Raw genomic sequence first — 18,715 nt, forward strand, 5'->3', positions numbered from 1 at the left:
GTTTTGTGTCACACAAACCAGTTTTCTGCCGTGACCAAGAAGTACAAGGGCACAGCAGAGGATTAACATACCATCAGCAACTTTTTGATTTGGATTGTTGTATGATCAGCATATGTGTGTGTATATGTGTGGGGGCGTGTAGGTCGATGGGGGCTACTGTACCTCACTAAGCTGATAATCCGCAGCCCAGGAGATAAACGCCTATAAATATTTACAGGATGGCAGTGTTGACGCAGCCAGGCTCCACAGCTTTACATCCTGTCTGATTTCACACAGAGGCTGACGCTTCAGAGATGCTCACCAACTGAAGCTGGGTTATTCTCCAGAAAATAAAGAAATAAATAAGATACTCCTGATCATTCCCGGAGGCATTTCAGAAAAGTCAGTGTGCATAAAATTTTGGCTCAGAGGGTCAAATATTCTTATGCATTTGCTCAAACACAGTAAAGGTGCTCTGCACAAAACAAATAGCTGAGTAAAAAAAAGTCACAATGGCAGACGTTCATTATGTATGTGTTTCTGGTGGTAGGTGAGGACAGTAACAGAGATACAAGCTCATGTTGTAATTCAATAGATTTCTGTCTGTAAAGTATGAAACCTTTTTTCTTTTTAGAATTTGCAGTTACAGAACACCTAAAACCATAAAGAATAAGAATTCAAATCTTACTTATGTAGATACCAATGTAATAACAAAGCTCATTCACATAAGTCTGAATACATGATATATACAGTAAACTGTATATATTTACACACACACATATATATATATATATATATATATATATATATATATATATATATATATATATATATATATATATATATGTGTGTCTGCACTCAAAGTCCTAAACAGAAAAAAGGTTTCACCTTCTCCTACCTACACGCATTACGTTAGCAAACTTAACTGTCAGGGATAAATGAAAGAGTAAAATCCTATTACAAACTTGTTTTAGTATCATGAGACAAATACAGCCCAAAGGTGACTCAAAATGTCCCCTCTGGACTTAGTTGGATACTCTGTCCTCGACATGTTCTGTTCATGCTGAACTACAGCCTGTATGTCACAGACAAATGACTGCCACTGTAGTAATGTCAGTGGTAACGTACATATTTTGTAATTTTCCTTTCGAAATTAATCTCGTCTTTTGGAGGATAATGAAACATTGATTCACCTCAACCTAAGCACACAATGTCAGTGTGTGTCCTGTGCTACTATAAAACACCAAATAGTGGAAAACTGTACTGAGGAAAAAACACTCGACAGTAAGGTACATTACATGTATTCCTTCATACAGACATAGATGAAATAACATTTTCCGTCACTTTAAAAAACATCTAAAATTGATAAAAGGGAGATGTGATGAAAACCAAATTTTTCATACACTTTTTACACCAAACACTAGACCTGAAGAAGCAACACCTGGTTGCTACTTAGAGAGGATAGTCATTATTGGCACGACCACAAGAGCTATGGAAAACGTAACCCAGGTTGTTTTAAGTGATGGAACAAATTATTGACACAATGATTTTACTGGATAGGGCAGTGACACATCACGCTTCAGTCAATGGAGCACAACCAGAGCTGCACTGCACAAAATAATCATCTGAGCTTATCTGTTGGGGTGTGAAATGGAGGCATGTGTAAGGAAATATGTGTGAAAAAGACAAAAAGGATGATGCAGACGACTGAGCGGAGGGGGAGGGAGTGTGGATGAAAACAAGTAGAGCGTTTATCTGAGCGATTGCCGGGTGCCGACATACTCATTTTTCATGCTGTCAGCCTCTTCCTCTCTTTCTCTCTCTCTCTGCACTCGTCTGTTGTTCTCTGCGTCCTCTGTTCCTCCCTTTCATCTCCTGTCTCTTACTCTACAGCTTCCATACAGTTCTCCTCCTCCTCCACCTGTCCTTGGCCGCCTGCAGTGATCTGTATTTTCAGCCTGTGGAGGGTGTTTTTTGCACTTTTTAAGCCATAACCTTTGTAAAGTCAAGTGAATAAAAAATAAAATAAAAATTTGACTGATGATCTAAATCTTTATCCATCTCTGTCAACATGAACATGTTCTCTCTGTTTGAATGCTATTAAATGTAAAATCAGTGATGTTTGGATATGAAATGGTTGATCTGTCAGTTTCTGTCACCATCCTCTTCCTCCCCTTTTCTCTCCTATAGTAATAAATCAATCACTTCTGGTTGGTCCTGCTTTCCGCATCATTATTTCTAGGTTCACTTTTCTTTTTAGTTTTGGGGAGTAGGCGGATTTGCATATGCTTATAGGTCTGTAATACAGAAATAATTTAGTACATGCATCTTCAGGAAACTTCATGATCAGGATGTCACTTTTTATTTGAACCTTAAATATTTGTTTGAATAGTTATAGTCCATTTGTGCAGATATATTTAGAAGAATTATGTAATATGCATATACTATGTAAGTTTAACTTGTGATCCAGCAGAAAGCTCTCTGAAATTCACAACCAGCTTTACCTATGCTATCACCTTTTTGCTACAAACACTGGTGGGCAATTCAATTTTTGAGCAACCACAACTCCATATGTTGGAAGCAGTGTATGGAAGTAGTGTTTAGGGAAGGGCACTGTGTTTATTCCTCAACCTGCCTCTCAAAGGTACAGAACTGAGAATACTCTTCGATTGTAGTTATTAAGACATTACACTTCTAACTACTGCAGTGTTTGAACAGTGCATGAACCTGTAATTTCCCCAGAAACCAGTATACAATTCCCACTCTATTGGTTTCTTATAGGGTTTCAGATATACTAGAAATATCAGATACCCATCTGGCCAGTCCTTGCATTTGATTATAAAATAAAACACCTACTTTGTAGCCTATTCAAAACTATCAAAATAAGTGACATAATAACTGTAATAGGACAAATACGATAACATATTTGTGCCAAGGTGGAAATCTCCACCATCTATTGATACTTGGCTGGTCACAAATCCTCAACCTTTCAGATACAATATCGGTCAATCTCCAGCACAGATTTTAGTGCAAAATATAAATTACAGATCGCTTGTATCAATAAGTAAACTCTCCTTTTACTTGTTTTTTCACTACACAAACGTTTCTTCTGCAACAATGTGAACATTCAAAAACCTTTTGTCTATATGATAAATGGATTGTGTTTGCACTACATAGCATTTTTCTAGTCATATCTACCACCCAAAGCACTTTACAATTCATATTCATATTCACACACACATTGACACAGTGTTTCTATGCACAGCACTGTTTCTATCACACACCATTCACACTGCCGGCACTGCTGTCAGTGGCAATTTGTGGGTTCAGTATCTTGCCCAAGGACACTTTGGAATGCAGACTGGATTAGCCGGGATCAAACCTTCTGCTTAGTGGATGACCTCTACCTCCTGAGTCACAGCTCCCCACATAATTTAGGATTTTCATTCTTTTAATTAAATATTCATTGATTATTCATTTGCCTCTCTTTTCTTTGCCTGCTTATTATGTCTGATGTTTCTTTTTCAGGAAAGCATTGCTGCCATCACTATCTCTTTCTTAAATACATGACCCTCAGTAAATCCTAGTGATGGGATTTTATTCCTCCTAATTCACAGCAGAAAGCTCTTTTCTCTCCTCTCAGTAATATGTCCCTAAATTACTGTTTTGTCAAATAGATAATCTGTCGCGTGTTTTTGAAGAAAAATAGGATAGATGGATCATAAAATGGATCTTCAAATGGCTGAAAGCTGAACTCAACAAGGTCAAACATGGATTCACTCGTACTTTCCATCTTTTCCTGGATGTGCAAACAGCTGTTAGACAGAGGCAGGTCTCTTCCTAGCCTCAGAGTTCAGTGTACACTGCCATCAGACAGCTTGGGAGTGGAGGGTGTGGATGTTCTCATACCAGTCTAAGTTTGGGCCACTTAGAAAACACATGTAGAAAACACTAAAATGTTGAGATGACATCTGAGGTCGCCAAGAGCTGCAGACTCAGTCCTTTGGTAGCAGAACTAAGTTTTAGCATAGAGACTCGAGAAGCCATTACACAAAGCCGTCTGATCTTGAGGTACAAACAAACTATTTGCTTCAGATTCCTGCTGGAATTACAACAAATGCGACAAATCTCAATTCCCTAGAGAGAGACTGTAACCTGCTCAGCTTCCTTACGCACTTTCTTCATAGTTAGATGACAAGATACATTGTCTGAGTGCACCCGTTAGAATGACACACAGACACATCCCACAGATGGTTGCCATACCTGTTATAGTAGTCCTGAGGGTATCTGTCGTATTCGATCTCATAGTCGGATCTGCAGGGAGAAAGAGAAGTGAAATTAACACACAGCAGTATATTTGAATTAATCAATTCATATTAACCCAGATTAAGATTTGAGGTGAAGACTGTTTCAGGTTCCGTTTATGCATTAGGCTAATGCCTTAACAGCCAGTCTGAAGACTAATTTATGAACTTGGGGAAATGTTGTGGAAAATGTGGTTTGAGAATGATGAGTAGCACTTGCTCAATTATGAAAAGACCATAATCATGATTAATTTGGTCAATATTGTTATCATGATTGTTTAATCAGTTACTTGTTGACTTTGGAAACATCGATCACTTAACATATTAAAGTGTCTACATGTGTGTGTGTGTGTGTGTGTTTGGGGGGGGGTGTTAGTCTCTGTCACTCTCTCCACAAACAGACAATAACGTGTATTCAGTTATTAATTGATGCTGTCAGATTATCAATGTGGATTGTTTTGGTCACTTCAACCCATCACGTGACATCTCGTGTTGTGTGGCAGGTGGACTGCGTCCCCGCAAAATTATTTTCTTTTACTTTGACTTAAATTACTGTACGTGTCCTACTAACTTCTTATCAGCTCAGAGGGGGAGGAGAGAGGACATGCAGCACAGGACACTGGGTCTAGAATGTGTGTCTGTCCTGATCCTGAAGCAGCGGTGGGTCACTGTAGTGTCCCGAGTACATAACCCGACTTTTTCGAGGAAATACAGTCGTTACCAGAAACCTCAAATTGCACTGCAGACACACATCAGAATCGCTGCCTGTGTGAACAAGGAGAGCCTCATTGTAAAACGATATACGGGATAATAATAATTTTATGTCGATTACGTTGTTTCATAAGCGTTGGAAGCCATAATCGTAATTGTAATTGAAATTCAATTAATCGCCAAGCCCGAATGACGAGTACTTATGGTGATCCAAGCCAGCGCCCTGAGGTGCTGATGAAGCAAACTGAGCTGCTTGTCGAAAGCATGTGAGAAGGACATAAATGTGTTGTTTGAACAAGTATATTTTGGTGTGTATATGCATGTTTTGTTGTATAATACATTTTAAGTGGTATAAAAAAAGTTCTAAAAATACACATTTAGCTTGTTTTTGGGTGTAGACACGTCAGTGGCTGCAATGAAAACTGTAAAATCCTCCCATAAAATCTGGTCTCCTGTTTTTGTAAAGCACTGTCGGCGGCTCCACAGGCTGAACTAAGCAGATGGTATTCAGACCTACTTAGAGCCTCTGGGCAGTTTTAGTAGGTCAACAGACCACAGAGATCTGGTGGGAGTTCTCATTTTCACACTTTCTGACTAATGCTGGGTACAAACTGTTTGCATGTGAGCCTGCCAAAGAGCATGTGGTGTCAAATGAAGGCTGATAGTTTCTACACCCTCTGACTTGAACGTGAACAACAACCTTTGGCAAGGGAATAATGTATGGATTGTGAGATTGTAATTATTACAAAACTACTTCCTTACTCAATCTATTATTTTGTTCCATAATAACCTTTGTATCTAGTTTTGGACCTTCATTGGATCTATCATTAGGGTCAAGATTTTAATTGGTTCTCTGGACTGTGAACAGCAATGGTCAAAATGAACCCACAGCAAACAGAAAATGTCCCACTGTGCCATCCAGCACTGTGATGGTGCAACCATATCGTCCCTACAATCATCTTTATCTTTTAAACGTATAATGACAGAGGAAGTCCTTTCCTTAGCTGGATAGATAACACAGAGAAGCAGACTGAACTCCAACTTCTGCACTATTTATCCACCGGGAAGGGATCAATAACCATCTAACAGAAACACACACACACACACACACACACACACACACACACACACACACACACACACACAAACAAACACAATCAATCAATCAATAACCAAACTACTTCCTTAATCAACAAATCCTCTCTTATAAAGTGAAGACAAGAGGAGATAGACCTGGGCGGCCAGAAAGAAACTGAGGGATGAACAGATAAAGGTAAAGAGAGACAGAAGGGTAATGACTCAGGAAGAGAAACAAGGGATTTGGAGCCAAATTCATATCCTTCCAGTCTTTTGTAAACAGTTGTATCATCCATCGCTCTTGCTGCTGCCATCCTTCATCTTCATCATTCAAGAAAGACATGAATCAGCGATTAACGATAGTATTGACCCGAAGCCGACTTGGAGCTTTGGCTCAGCCGTGCATTTCCTAGTGAGCTGTGTCAGAGCAAACCTTTAAACATGACTATTGATCTGCAGGACAGCCCCGCTGTTCTGAGCCAGGATCACACCAAATGACTCTTTCTGGCTCACGCCGCTTGTTTATCTGCGTAATTAGTTCGCAAATTATAGCTGCAGCAACACCTGACAGGACGCTCTATGCTGTGATTATGGGTTAATTACAGGCGATACAACTGACTCCTGGAGTCTTCAAATCCCAGTTAGAAATTGTCCTTCAGCTGTTTTGGATCTCATTTACATACAAACTATTAGCTCTGTTCAGTGGTGCATTAAGGAAAATTAACACACCCTCACTTTTCCTCCTCATCACCACTGAAAGCTGTTGGAGCACTTTTCCAAATTGGCAGATTTCAATTCCACTGGCCTAATTTCCTCCTGTTATAGGAATTCAATGATGTTGTTTAATGTTGATCTTGTTTGACTTGGCACATTTGAAGTTATTGTTTACCGAGACCCATTTTCTCCGGCCAGTAAGAAAATGAAGCCTGGCATTCACAGATGTCTTGAACAGAGTAATTGGATTTTCATCGAAAAAAGGAAAATAAATATTGAACACTATTAAATGGAGCCAGGAACAATAGATTGTGTAATGAAGTGATCATTTACTAACACAAACAAAGGGAAAGTTGTGTGAGGTTACACAAATGCGGAGCTCAGTGAGTCACCTGAAGTAGAATTCATTAGTGAGGACCATAAGCAGCAAAAGGCTGTTTGATTGTGATTCAGTGAAGATGTTTTGTTCAATGTTTTTCATCAAATGAAACTGAATTAAGTTTTTTACTGTTCATGTTAACTATCTAATTATATATGTTTGAATAATTTATTTAACTGGTGGGTTTTTTTAATTTATTGCATGTGTGCTATTTAATTTTCTGGACTATTAAGTAATCAACTCAATCTTCAGACCTAACTTTTCAGCTCAATATAAAAGCATTGCAGCAAGAAAAAAAATGCTTATCAATATCTGGTGGCAATTTTGATCAGTGATTTGACCCACTTTCCAACCACTGCAGCAGTGTATCTAAGGACTGGCCGATTTAGGCCCTATCCAAAAGTTATTTGGACAATAAGTTCAAATTTGACAATTGCACTCCCAAGGCTCTTAACAATACACATGCCAAGTGTGAACCAATAAGATGAGCTCACACTGCTCTCTGTATCCGGTATGAAGAGGAGTAGCCCTGTCAGGAATTCAGTCAGCAAGGCAGCACCACACTCAGACTTCACCTGCAAGCCAGCACCTTACTCTATTACTTTTTCCATAAAAAATACAAACTAATTGTACCTTGTCACTGAGCTAGTAGCTTTTGGGTTCTGCCTCGCAGGTGACAAATGCATTACCTGCCAATTCTTTAAGGCATGGCTGTAAACAGGGATTTAGAAACACTAGGGTCAACAAAATGTAGCTTGTTAAGGGGGTTCAGTTGTTCTGATGATCTCTTTAAATTAAAGGAAACACTTTTGGAGCTTCAGGGGTAAACAAAGTAGCAGCTGCATCCAACACAACTGAAATAGATGAAAATACCTTTAAAACCAAGGCAGTCTTCTGCATTCTGGAAATGCAGAGGACACCATTTATCTTCATGTCATCTTTGTGTTTGAGTTTGAGCTATAGGAATGTGTCTCACAAGTCAGGGTAGAATGTGTTCTATACAGTAATATGACTACATATTATGACACTATAATTCTGGATAGTTTTGTATTTACCACATAAAGGTACGTTACCTATGAAGTAGGCCTAAATTGTTTGAATGTGATTAGATTGGTTTAGTTGACTGTGTCGTTCTTACATCAGTCAAACAAATTTCTATTTAAGTACAGTACACAATGCTGCCGTGAAGTTATGTCAGAATTGTGCTCGTAATTGCAGTGAAGATGCCATTTCAGGTGTTAATTAGGCTTTTAACTTGCTCTGCACTGTACTGCTTCCAACCTTAATGGAGTTATTAGAGAACTCAGAGGCTGTTCTCCTGATGGGAATAATTACACAGCAGCGAGGAACGTCAATAAACACACACTTAGAGGGAGCGATCGCGGAGAGAGGAAGAAATCAATGATCTGTTTCAATGTCCTTTTTTTTATTATTTTGCAGCGAGATATACGAGAAATCAGCTGAAGCAGGAGAGTCGTCTCAGCAGCGATAAACTGGTGATATATGAAGCAAGGTGTGAGACAAAAAGTGGAGGTGAGCAGATGAACTGAACTCTCTCCAAGGCTGCACAAAGAAGCAGCAAGGGAATGATGAGGGATTTTCATTTATATAGCCACTACTTACTGCTCTCTCTCCGACACTAATGATAGCATTCGGCATCAATAACCCCCCACCTGCCCCCTCACACACCAGACAGCAAAGTGAGTGTGTGTGTGTCTCTGTGTTTTCACAACACACACAACACACAAACACACCGCCACATCCATTAATTCTGATTTACCGCTCACCCTCACCAGCCTGCAGTGTCATTAATCAATGGCGGTGTACTGTAGCGTGCCGTGGTGAGAAGGAGGTTAATGGGCCGTTCAGCCATGTTCTTGCCACCTCAGCTATCTCGGACCGAAGGGTGGTTCAGAATCCAACGGCTCTCAGCAGTGACCTCAGTTTGCCTCAAGCTCTCAGGTCAACATGAGGTCATTCAGTCAATGTGGGGCCGGCGGAGAAATAGAGATGGGAAATTATGCTGCCGTTATTAAACTTGAGAGAGTTACTGTAATTAACCAGTGTGTACTTTTAATGGATATATGGATGAACTTTAATTCCAGGACACATTTCATCCACAATGTAGCTCAAAGAACACACAATACACATAGAGAGTGTTGGTGATATGGATACACTTCACGTTCTAAACCTGCCTGTTGTAGTGGGCTGTTCTCTTGTCCTGTGTTAATGTTCTGGAGCTTCTTCTGAATTTTACTTAGTCATAAGTGAGTCCAGTTCTACAATATAATGTCACTTTTCATTGTTTGTGTGCTGGATGCTGTGTGCAGAGCTTTTTATAAACAGTCTATGGTGCAGTGTGAAGATTTTGCATTATTACTGTTAACGTCTGGTTTATATATAGGTTTGAATGATTTACTTAACTGGTGTTATTTTTTTAATACACTTCATGTCAGTTATTTCAAAGGGTTAGTTAAGAAACCATCACAATCTTTGGACCCAAGTTCACAATTCTTTTAAAATAAAAGTGCTATAATTCCGCTTACAATAGAGCATTGCACCAACAACCTAACTTTGCAGACCACTTGCTAAAGACGAAGTGATTCGTTTAATGTTATTGCCATGACCTAAATAAGGACCAATGACACCCATGAGTGTCTGTTTATACAGTTTCACTGCTTTGATTGTAGTCTCTTCTTTGGCAACAAAATAGGAATATTACTTTGAAGTTTCCATTTTCTCATAGTAATTTGAAACTTCAAGAAAATGTTTAATTTTTCCAACAGATTAAATGAGATTGAGTGGAGTGGTGTACATAACGGCTCTAACCTTGAAGAAGTTACTTTGGATCTCCTGGTTTTCAAAAGTAAAAAATACCAATTATTTTTCCCTTAGACAATATTAAATGAGTCAAAAGCAAAAAATATGCAAAACTACAATAGAAAACACCTGTCTCTCTTACAAAGAGTAAAGAAAAAGGCATTTGGACATTAATAACTCCAAAGTACAAGTCCCATTGAGGTGCACTTCAGCAAATAATCATCCAGTCAGTCATCAAGATTAAATAACATCAAGATGAAAACTGAGAAAAACAGAGAAACCTTAAGATACTATTAATCAATCAATCAAATGTTATTTGTATAGCCCATATTCACATATCACAATTTGTCTCATAGGGCTTTAACATGGTGTAAAATCCTCTGTCCTTAACCATAAACAAGAGTAAGAAAAAACTACTTAAAACCCTTTTAAAAGGGTAAAAAGAAGGTAGCAACCTCAGCGAGAGCCACGTGTGAGGGATCCCTCTCCCAGGACGGACAGAAGTGCAATAGATGTCAAGTGTACTATATATCAAGCAGTCCTGCTGCAATCATAGTCTATGGTCAGCAGCCAGCAAGATCATGATCCGCCATCAAGATCGGATGCCAGTATAGTCCACAGTCATTGTCCAATTAGGATCCATCATCAGCTGCCACCTCGATCGTGGTCCACCACCATTATCATATACCAACACGATAAAGGATCCGCCATTATAATCACGATCAACCAGCACGATACAGAATACGCCAAACTGGATCCATCATTACGATCTCCTATACGCGATCAACAGATCGTAATCCATGATGTGGCCACAACTGCGGCCCTGTATCTGCGGACGACAAACCTTTTCTTTCCTTTTTTTGCAGAACAGGAAGGTCTGGGAAATGTTACAGCAGTGTTACTTTGCACTAAATAAGAGCGAATCAGCAAGCGCATGGTGCATCTGCTGGTCAACATGCACTTTTATCTTAAATATATTTAAATTGCATGTTTTGTCTGCATGTAAACACATTCAGTCATTTCAGAGTTGATGAGGTGAGAAGAGGAAACAGCAGCCTCCATTACAGCTCCATCAAAGGCGACATTTAAATTTAAACAAGGAGGTTATCTTCCCTGTGTGTGTGTGTGTGTGTGTGTGTTCTTTTGGTGGGGTTTTGCAGCCTGTTTATCGAGCTGTTATTTTTTTCCTCAAAGGAAACGCTGATTCGTCTCTTTTCACTCAACACTCATCTCAGCAGGGCAATCGAGGGACAAGAACACATAATTACAAAGTTGTGCATAGTGCACTCTCGCTCCCTCTCCATTTATCTCTCTTCCCCTCCATCAATACTTTATCTTCTCTCTTGTCCTCTGTCTCTCCTTTGATTTTTGCTGCATTTGCTTGGTTGATGTGAAGTTAATCCGGAGGCGGTAAAAACAAAGTATTTGCAGTCAGGGAGTCCACCTCTAACAAACCCACAGATCAATGTGAAATCAGTACGAACTGAAGTCTGGAGAGCCTTCTCATCAGTTAATTACACACAGATCATGGGTTCAGCTTGAAACAAACCGCATACCTTGTGTGTCGGAGCTGCGGGGGGCTTTTGTGATGTAGCTTGTTCTGAGACTTAAATTGCCCATATTTTACACCTCTCTGGGATGTAATTTTAGGTATTTGTACCCCCAAGACAGGGGTGTCAAACTCAAATACGCAGTGGGCCGAAATCAAAAAATTGCTTCAAGTCGAGGGCCACATGGGTTCAACGTTTATTGAAAACTTATTGAAAGAACCTTAGTGCACATATTGAACCTGGAACTAACAAGGCCTATAGAGTATGCCGATAAAACAAAATTAATTATGAAAAAAATGAAATACAAATAATAAATAATACATAAATAAATATAAAAGTAATAAAATCAGTTTCATTAATTGCTTTCTGGCTCTATCTGCAGTATTTCCAGAGTAATTTCCAGCAAAAACATTTGCTACAGGCAAACAACAGCCAAAAATAATTGACTTCAAAGAAAAATCAAATGTCCTGTAGTAGCAAGAGAAAAACAAGTTTCCCTGCAGCATCTGCGTCTCCCACAGGCGCAGCTTGGTTTTAAGAGCCCTCACTGTAGCGTACATGTCAGTGATGTCACGCCCCCCCCCCCCTGAAGCTGCAGGTTGAGCGCATTCAGGTGGCTCGTGATGTCACACAGAAACGTTTTATTGTTGTGCCTTTCCCTTTGCTTTCAATAAACTCACTAGTGATGGGAAGTTCGGATCTTTTTACCGACCCGCTTCTTTGAATCTCGTTCAGTAAAAGGAACGAATCTTTTTTCGAGTCACTCATTCATTTCAACGGGGGGGGGGGGGGGGGGGGGGCTGCGCAACGGGACTGTTCCATAGGCTCAGTCAAGAAGGCAGAAATGATTCGTTCACTTCCCTACTGGGTCTTCGGGTACAAGTCTTTGGATAATTTATCACGTGACCTGCATTGGCTCAGTAGAGGAGCGCTGGAGCTGGAGCGAGGGGCGTTCATTGTCTCCCGGAGAAATGAACACTCTGTGTTTTTAGTATAGGAAGACGTGAATTATATTCGTTCACAAGTCATAATGACTGGTTTTGTTATTGTGGCCCGCGGGCCTTGAGTTTGAGTTTGTGCCCTAAGATGATATATCAGTGGTTTAAAGTCGAAGAAACTGCTGCAATGTGTATTTCCAAGTCCTCTCTTCTGCCTCTCTCTGGAGCTGCAGACAGAACAGGCTGTTTTCACCTGCCTCTTGAGCCCCTCCTTTGAGTGACCAGGCTTATCACCGGTATCATTCTGGTGCATTTACTCTGGTAAACAAAGCTGAAAGACACGTTATAATGTTTGGATACACCTATAGAAGACCAGCCACATATTTACATTCGGTTACGATGGGATGTTTCTGAACAGTAAGTTACACCGTCCTCATGTTTGTTCAAGTTTTAGCAGAACAGTCGACCAATGAAGGAGTGATGTCCCGAGGTAAGGTACGGAGTTTCACAGGTGAGTTTCACTTTGGAGTTTCAATACGGAGTAACGTCTGTATTACTCTGCATAGCAACACAGCACTTCACAACAAATAAAGCGCAATACCGTATGACTCATACGGGTGAGGAAGTACGAAACAAGACGTTTCGATAAAATATTTCTTGGAATGGAAAAGGTCAGCTGAGTGACTGTTTTCATACTTTGAGTAAGTAGGTTTCACATTTCCTGTGCACACAACAAGCATTTACAAGCGCTTTCCCAGTGTACGTGAGTGGGATTAAAACTGATGGGGAGCCAAAATGCTCATGTTAGTTTGAAAATGCTATTCTCAAACTCCGGATACTAACTACTTCCCAGTGTTTGCTTCTAACTTGACGGTATTTGAGAAACAGTGTCATGATAGCCTTGGAATTAAAGTTTTTGCGCTGTTACCACTGCACTTAGCATGGTGGCTAGCCCGCTAGCGCAGTTAGGACAGGGCGTTATAACCGTATGTGACTGTACACACATGCCGTCAGTGCTCTAACCAGCCACCGTTAGCCCGACAACTCCGCTGGCTTAACACACTTGTCACATTAATCGTAGAATCGTAGTTGTGTTTGGGTTTATTGTGACATAGGGGATGAAACAGAAAGTTTGAGGTCCGGAATTGATGTTGTTCCGAAATACTGTCGTAAGTGGACCAATCACAGCCAAGGGCTGTCCAAAGGCTCTCCGCCATGCCCGCGGATAGTTAGAAAAATTAGAGGTGCACGAAAAGCTCTCTGAGGCGCTCGGAGAGGGCGTTCCACGGCGGAGAGGGCGGTCCTATCTGTCCGTGTCTGTAAAAACGGAGTAGCATACATCGGCCTTAAGTGCTAGGGAGAAGGGGTGAAATGGGTTTGGGCCTAAATATGTGTGCTTGGGTTCAGGATTAAAATGATTTGATTTGATGGAGCAATGTGTGTGGTTTAGTGAAAAGAACACAACATGGAGCAGTGCATATAGAATTATAAAGAATGTCTGGCCTCCACACTCACACCTGCCGCTAGATCAGAGCAGGAGGTAAATTATATCTGAACCATTAGGGTGGGGGTTGAACAGTCACCTAAATCTCATTTGGTTGAGTAAATTCATGTAACCATCACAGTCTTCAATATGAACCATCAAATTAATTTAATGTTTTAAAGGAAGAAACTGATTCACAAAATCTGAGCAACAGCTGATCCAAACGATCTGAGCATCAGAGATCAGATTAGGATCAACTATTAGTCTTATCAGAGAATGGTGACATTGAAGAAGACTATTGCAGCACCTGAGATGCATCAGGACTCTCAAATAGTGTTTATTTATTTTCACAATTTTTTTTTTCATGTTGAACAAAAGTGTCACATCTTTGCTATTTCTAATGCCCCCCAAAAAACATGCCTTGGTAGATGACTCTTTAATCGCAGTTTGTCTGTGAAAAAAAATGTTGCTGAGTCTATAAATTAGTCGCCAACCTCTGAGCTGCAGCCACCCGTTCTTGCGTTGACTGCTTGCTAGCGTAGTTAGCATGCTTCGTAGCAAAGTGACGGCTGATGTTGTACTCCATGAAAACTGCGACAGTTTCTCTGCATATCAGGCATACAGCCTTCGATTGGACTTCAGTGAAAAAGTATTTTGTTGTCGACTCCGTGTTAAACACTCGGCACTCATTGTCCACTTTTCGTTTCCTTGATCCTCTCATTTGACAGAAGGGCTCACAGGGCAAAGGGAAAAGTGAAGGGAGATCATGTGCCTTTTCAAGCCCTATACACCACACTGCCGGGCAAATTGAATTTAGCTGACGCTTTTATCTAAAGCGACTTACAATAAGTGCATTCAACCCCGAGGGTTCAAACCCAGAACAACAAGAATCAAGAAAGTACGATTTCTTAAAAAATAAAGCAAAACTACAAAGTGCTATAAGAACGTGCCATTTAAGTGCTACTAAATTGTTCGTTTAAAAAAAAAAAAATGTAATTTTTTTTTTTGTCTGTGCTAGACACATGACAGCCCCACCCACACAGTTGAAGTGGGGGAGAGTTCTGCAGAAACATAGTTTGTATCGCTCACTGCCTATTGGGGATTAAGAGTTTAAAGGGATGAAACCAAATATGTTAATAATATGTTGATGAAATACTGTACATTGCAGGTTTTTTAATTGCGGGTAAACCTGTTAATTGACTCCTTTCCAGTGACCAGTAGAGGTATTTTATTCCACCAGTAATGCACTGCCATCTAGAGACACCTTAGCAGCCAATCGTCTTGTTTCACTATCAACGATCTAAAAATGTAAAACATGTTTGAGGCTGGGGTGAAGCTTTGAGCCCATCACATTAATGCTGCAGGGAGGATAGAGTGTTTTTCTCAAACCCTGTGCACCTTCACTGCACCGGTACAGTAAAAATAACAACAAAGTGTGACACACACACCCACACAGCTCTGTTTCTTTCACTTCAGAGCAGAGCTCAGTCACTGTCTCTGAAGCTCAGAGTCAGACTGAATCACTGAGATGCCTTAGCTGCTTTAAACAGCTTCTCCTTAGTACATGAAAGGACATCTGTGGTGAGAGAAGTGACTTAAAACGCAGGTCAGACCGAGGGGAGGCTCTCTGAGGGCTACAGTGTTAGAGACGAAGCAGTTGGGGGTCGGGCACAGAGCAGACAATCAAAGAGATGACATGACAGTATCCAGATATTTGTCCAATGGCAGTCACAGGGTCACAGATCAGGATATTCTTTGATATACAGTATGTGCTGTGTTGCAAGAAAAGGATCACAATATCTAAGTAAGTGAAGCAGGAAGTGGAATAGTATTTGATCAAAAACTAGAAACCAATCATACACTGAACTCACAATCTGAATTCGGACAGCCAAAACTTCCGCAGACCTGAGGGGTAGAAAGTCTGGAAAGTTTGAGCTTTTTAACCTTTAACAGGTAAATGGACTGTATTTATGCAGCCCTTCTCCAGTGCTTTCCAACATAGAGTCCCACTAATACATTCATGCACAGCTATCAGGGGCACTTGGCATTCAGTATCTTGCCCAAGGACACTTCATAATACAGACTAGAGGTGCCGCGGATTGAAGCAGAAACCATCTGGTTAGTAGATGGTAAATGGATTTGTATTTATATAGCGCTTTTCTAGTCTGATGAAGACCACTCAAAGCGCTTTACAGTACAGTTTCACATTCACCCATTCACACACACATTCATACAGTGCATCTACTTGTTATTCTATGGGGGGCTGTTTAGGGTTCACCATCTTGCCCAAGGACACTTCGGCATGCAGATGGTTCAGACTGGGGGTCGAACCCCCGACCTTCAGCTTGGAGGACGACCACTCTACCCCTCAGCCACAGCCGGATGACCTTCTCAACATCCTGAACCACAGCCACCATGCTATGAAACACTTTGGCATTAAGTAATATTACTATAGTCGTAGTACTTTAGGTGTGTTTTGGTCAATAAGTTTATACTTACTTCCACTGGCAGGCCATCGCACCGCGTCATATCATTTGTCCTAAATTGTATTGCAGCGTGTCTTGTGCAATATGGATTAAGCTTGAGGTTAGAGTCTCCGAACAGGTCTTTCTCAACAGACATTTCTATGACAACTTGACAAATTCCCAGATTGATCCTGAAGGAAGATTCCAGAAACTGTTGGTAAAGACAAAACATTCTGCAGGAAACTATGGGGGGGGGACATGACCGTCAAGGCAAAGAGGTGCACTCCAGCCATCAGGCGGTGCCTCTGGATGAAACTGTCACAGTCTGCTCATCTCCTGTCTGCTGGTATTTTTCCACTCCTCTGTCTCTGCTCCACTCTACCTGTTAGCCACGCCCCCTCATCAGGCCAACTCTCCACACCTGTGACAGCCCTGGCTGCATATAAGCCTGCTCCTGTCTCTGCTTCAGTGCCAGATTGTCTTGCGTAAATGCCTGACCTCCAGCATTTCTCTCTCCGGCCGGCTACCTGTTATCTGCCTGCTACCTGCTCCGGCCTGCTACCTGCTACCTGCCTGCTACCTGCCTGCTACCTGCTCCGGCCTGCTACCTGCTATCTGCCTGCTAACTGCCTGCTACCTGCTCCGGCCTGCTACCTGCTATCTGCCTGCTATCTGCCTGCTATCTGCCTGCTACCTGCCTGCCACCTGCTTGCTACCTGCTTGCTACCTGCTCCGGCCTGCTACACAGCTCACCACTGAACCTGTCTGCATCTAGGTAATCCTCCTGCTGTGGACCTTGCCTCCACTCAGCAACACCAGACTCACTCCTTGCCGGATCTCGCTGAAGATCACTGGGAACAAAGACTTTTCACCCTGCCACTGTTTTAGACTGCAGTGAAAAATAAAGTTCATTACCAATTAAGATCTCGTCTGCCTGTGCTGCATTTGGGTCCTCACCATACCCGTGACAGTACAATCTGGCCAGACATGGACCCAGCGCACACGCCGATGGATCGCCTGGAGAAGGTAGAGGCGATGCTCCAGCACCACGAGGCGCTGCTGCTTTCGAACTCAGCAGATGTTCGACTGGCGGTGACTAAGCAGGAGCAGGCGTTTACCTTGCTAGCCTCGCAGGTCTAACAACTCGCCGCAGCTTTTGCTCAAGCTGTCCCTCTGCCTCCAGAACCAGTCCAGCCTCTACCAGTCCCGGCTGCCTCTGCTTCCGCCTCGGAGCCGCGTGTGGGGGTTCCTGAACGCTACGCCGGAGACGCGGAGGGCTGCCGCCCGTTCCTCACGAACTGTTCCATCCTGTTTGCCCTCCAGCCCCACACCTTCGCTTCGGAAGACGCCAGGGTGGCGTTCACCGTGAATCATCTGACGGGGCGCGCTCGGCTGTGGGGAACAGCCGAGTGGGAGCGTCGCACTCCAGCGTGCTCCACTTTCCAAGCCTTCGCCGCTGAGCTCCGCAAAGTGTTCGGAGAAGCTTCCCGAGGTCCGGACGCTTCTGGAGGGCTTCTGGGTCTGAAGCAAGGGTCTCGTTCAGTGGCCGATTACTCCATCCACTTCCGCACCCAGGCTAGCTCCAGTGAGTGGAACCAGGCTGCCCAGTGCGACGCATTCCTGATGGGGCTCGCTGACTACATTAAAGACGAACTGATTTCATACGACCTTCCCACCACTGTCGACGGCATCATTGAGCTGGCGTCCCGCATCGACCGTCGCATTCAAGCGAGACAGCGGGAGAAACATCAGGGGCTCGCAGGACGACGCCAGCCCGCCCCTTCACCAGCGGCTTCCGACGTATCGATGCTTTCTGGCTGCCGGTATTCAGGGGAGCCTGAACCCATGCAGGTGGGTCGGGCCAGTCTAACCCCAGAAGAGAGGAGGAGACGCCGCGAGGGGAGCCTCTGCCTGTATTGTGGCCAAGCGGGACACTTTATTTCCAGGTGCCCGCTAAAAGGTCGGGCTCATCAGGAAGGAAGGAGTTCCTGGTGAGTCATACATCTAGCTCCTCCTCCAGCCCACGATCCCTGTGCCAGGTCCGCCTGCTACTGCCTGAGGGATCCCAGACCCTCGCCACCCTCATTGACTCTGGCTCTGATGCCAACATTATGGACTCTAACCTAGCTCTGCAGCTGGGTGTCGGTCAGATTCCCCTGCCAGCTCCAGTTTCCACCAACGCTCTGGATGGCCGACTTCTGGGAACTGTGACCCACCTGACAGTGCCTATACGGATGTTAATTTCCGGGAACCACCATGAAACACTCCAGTTTCACATCCTGCACTCTCCTCGTC

At 42.4% G+C, this 18,715-nt stretch overlaps 1 protein-coding gene across 1 annotated transcript in view; it reads right to left on the reverse strand.

Annotated features, from left to right (window-relative positions):
- si:dkey-234i14.2 (RNA-binding Raly-like protein) overlaps positions 1–18,715 on the reverse strand; it is a 62,984-nt gene that overhangs the window by 10,785 nt on the left and 33,484 nt on the right. The window contains exon 3 of the mRNA XM_061077293.1: positions 4,243–4,293. Coding sequence (XP_060933276.1) covers positions 4,243–4,293 — 51 coding nt within the window. The remainder of the gene's footprint in view (positions 1–4,242; positions 4,294–18,715) is intronic.

The sequence above is a fragment of the Limanda limanda genome, chromosome 8 (genome assembly GCF_963576545.1).
Source record: "Limanda limanda chromosome 8, fLimLim1.1, whole genome shotgun sequence".
In the NCBI taxonomy this organism is placed as follows: domain Eukaryota; kingdom Metazoa; phylum Chordata; class Actinopteri; order Pleuronectiformes; family Pleuronectidae; genus Limanda; species Limanda limanda.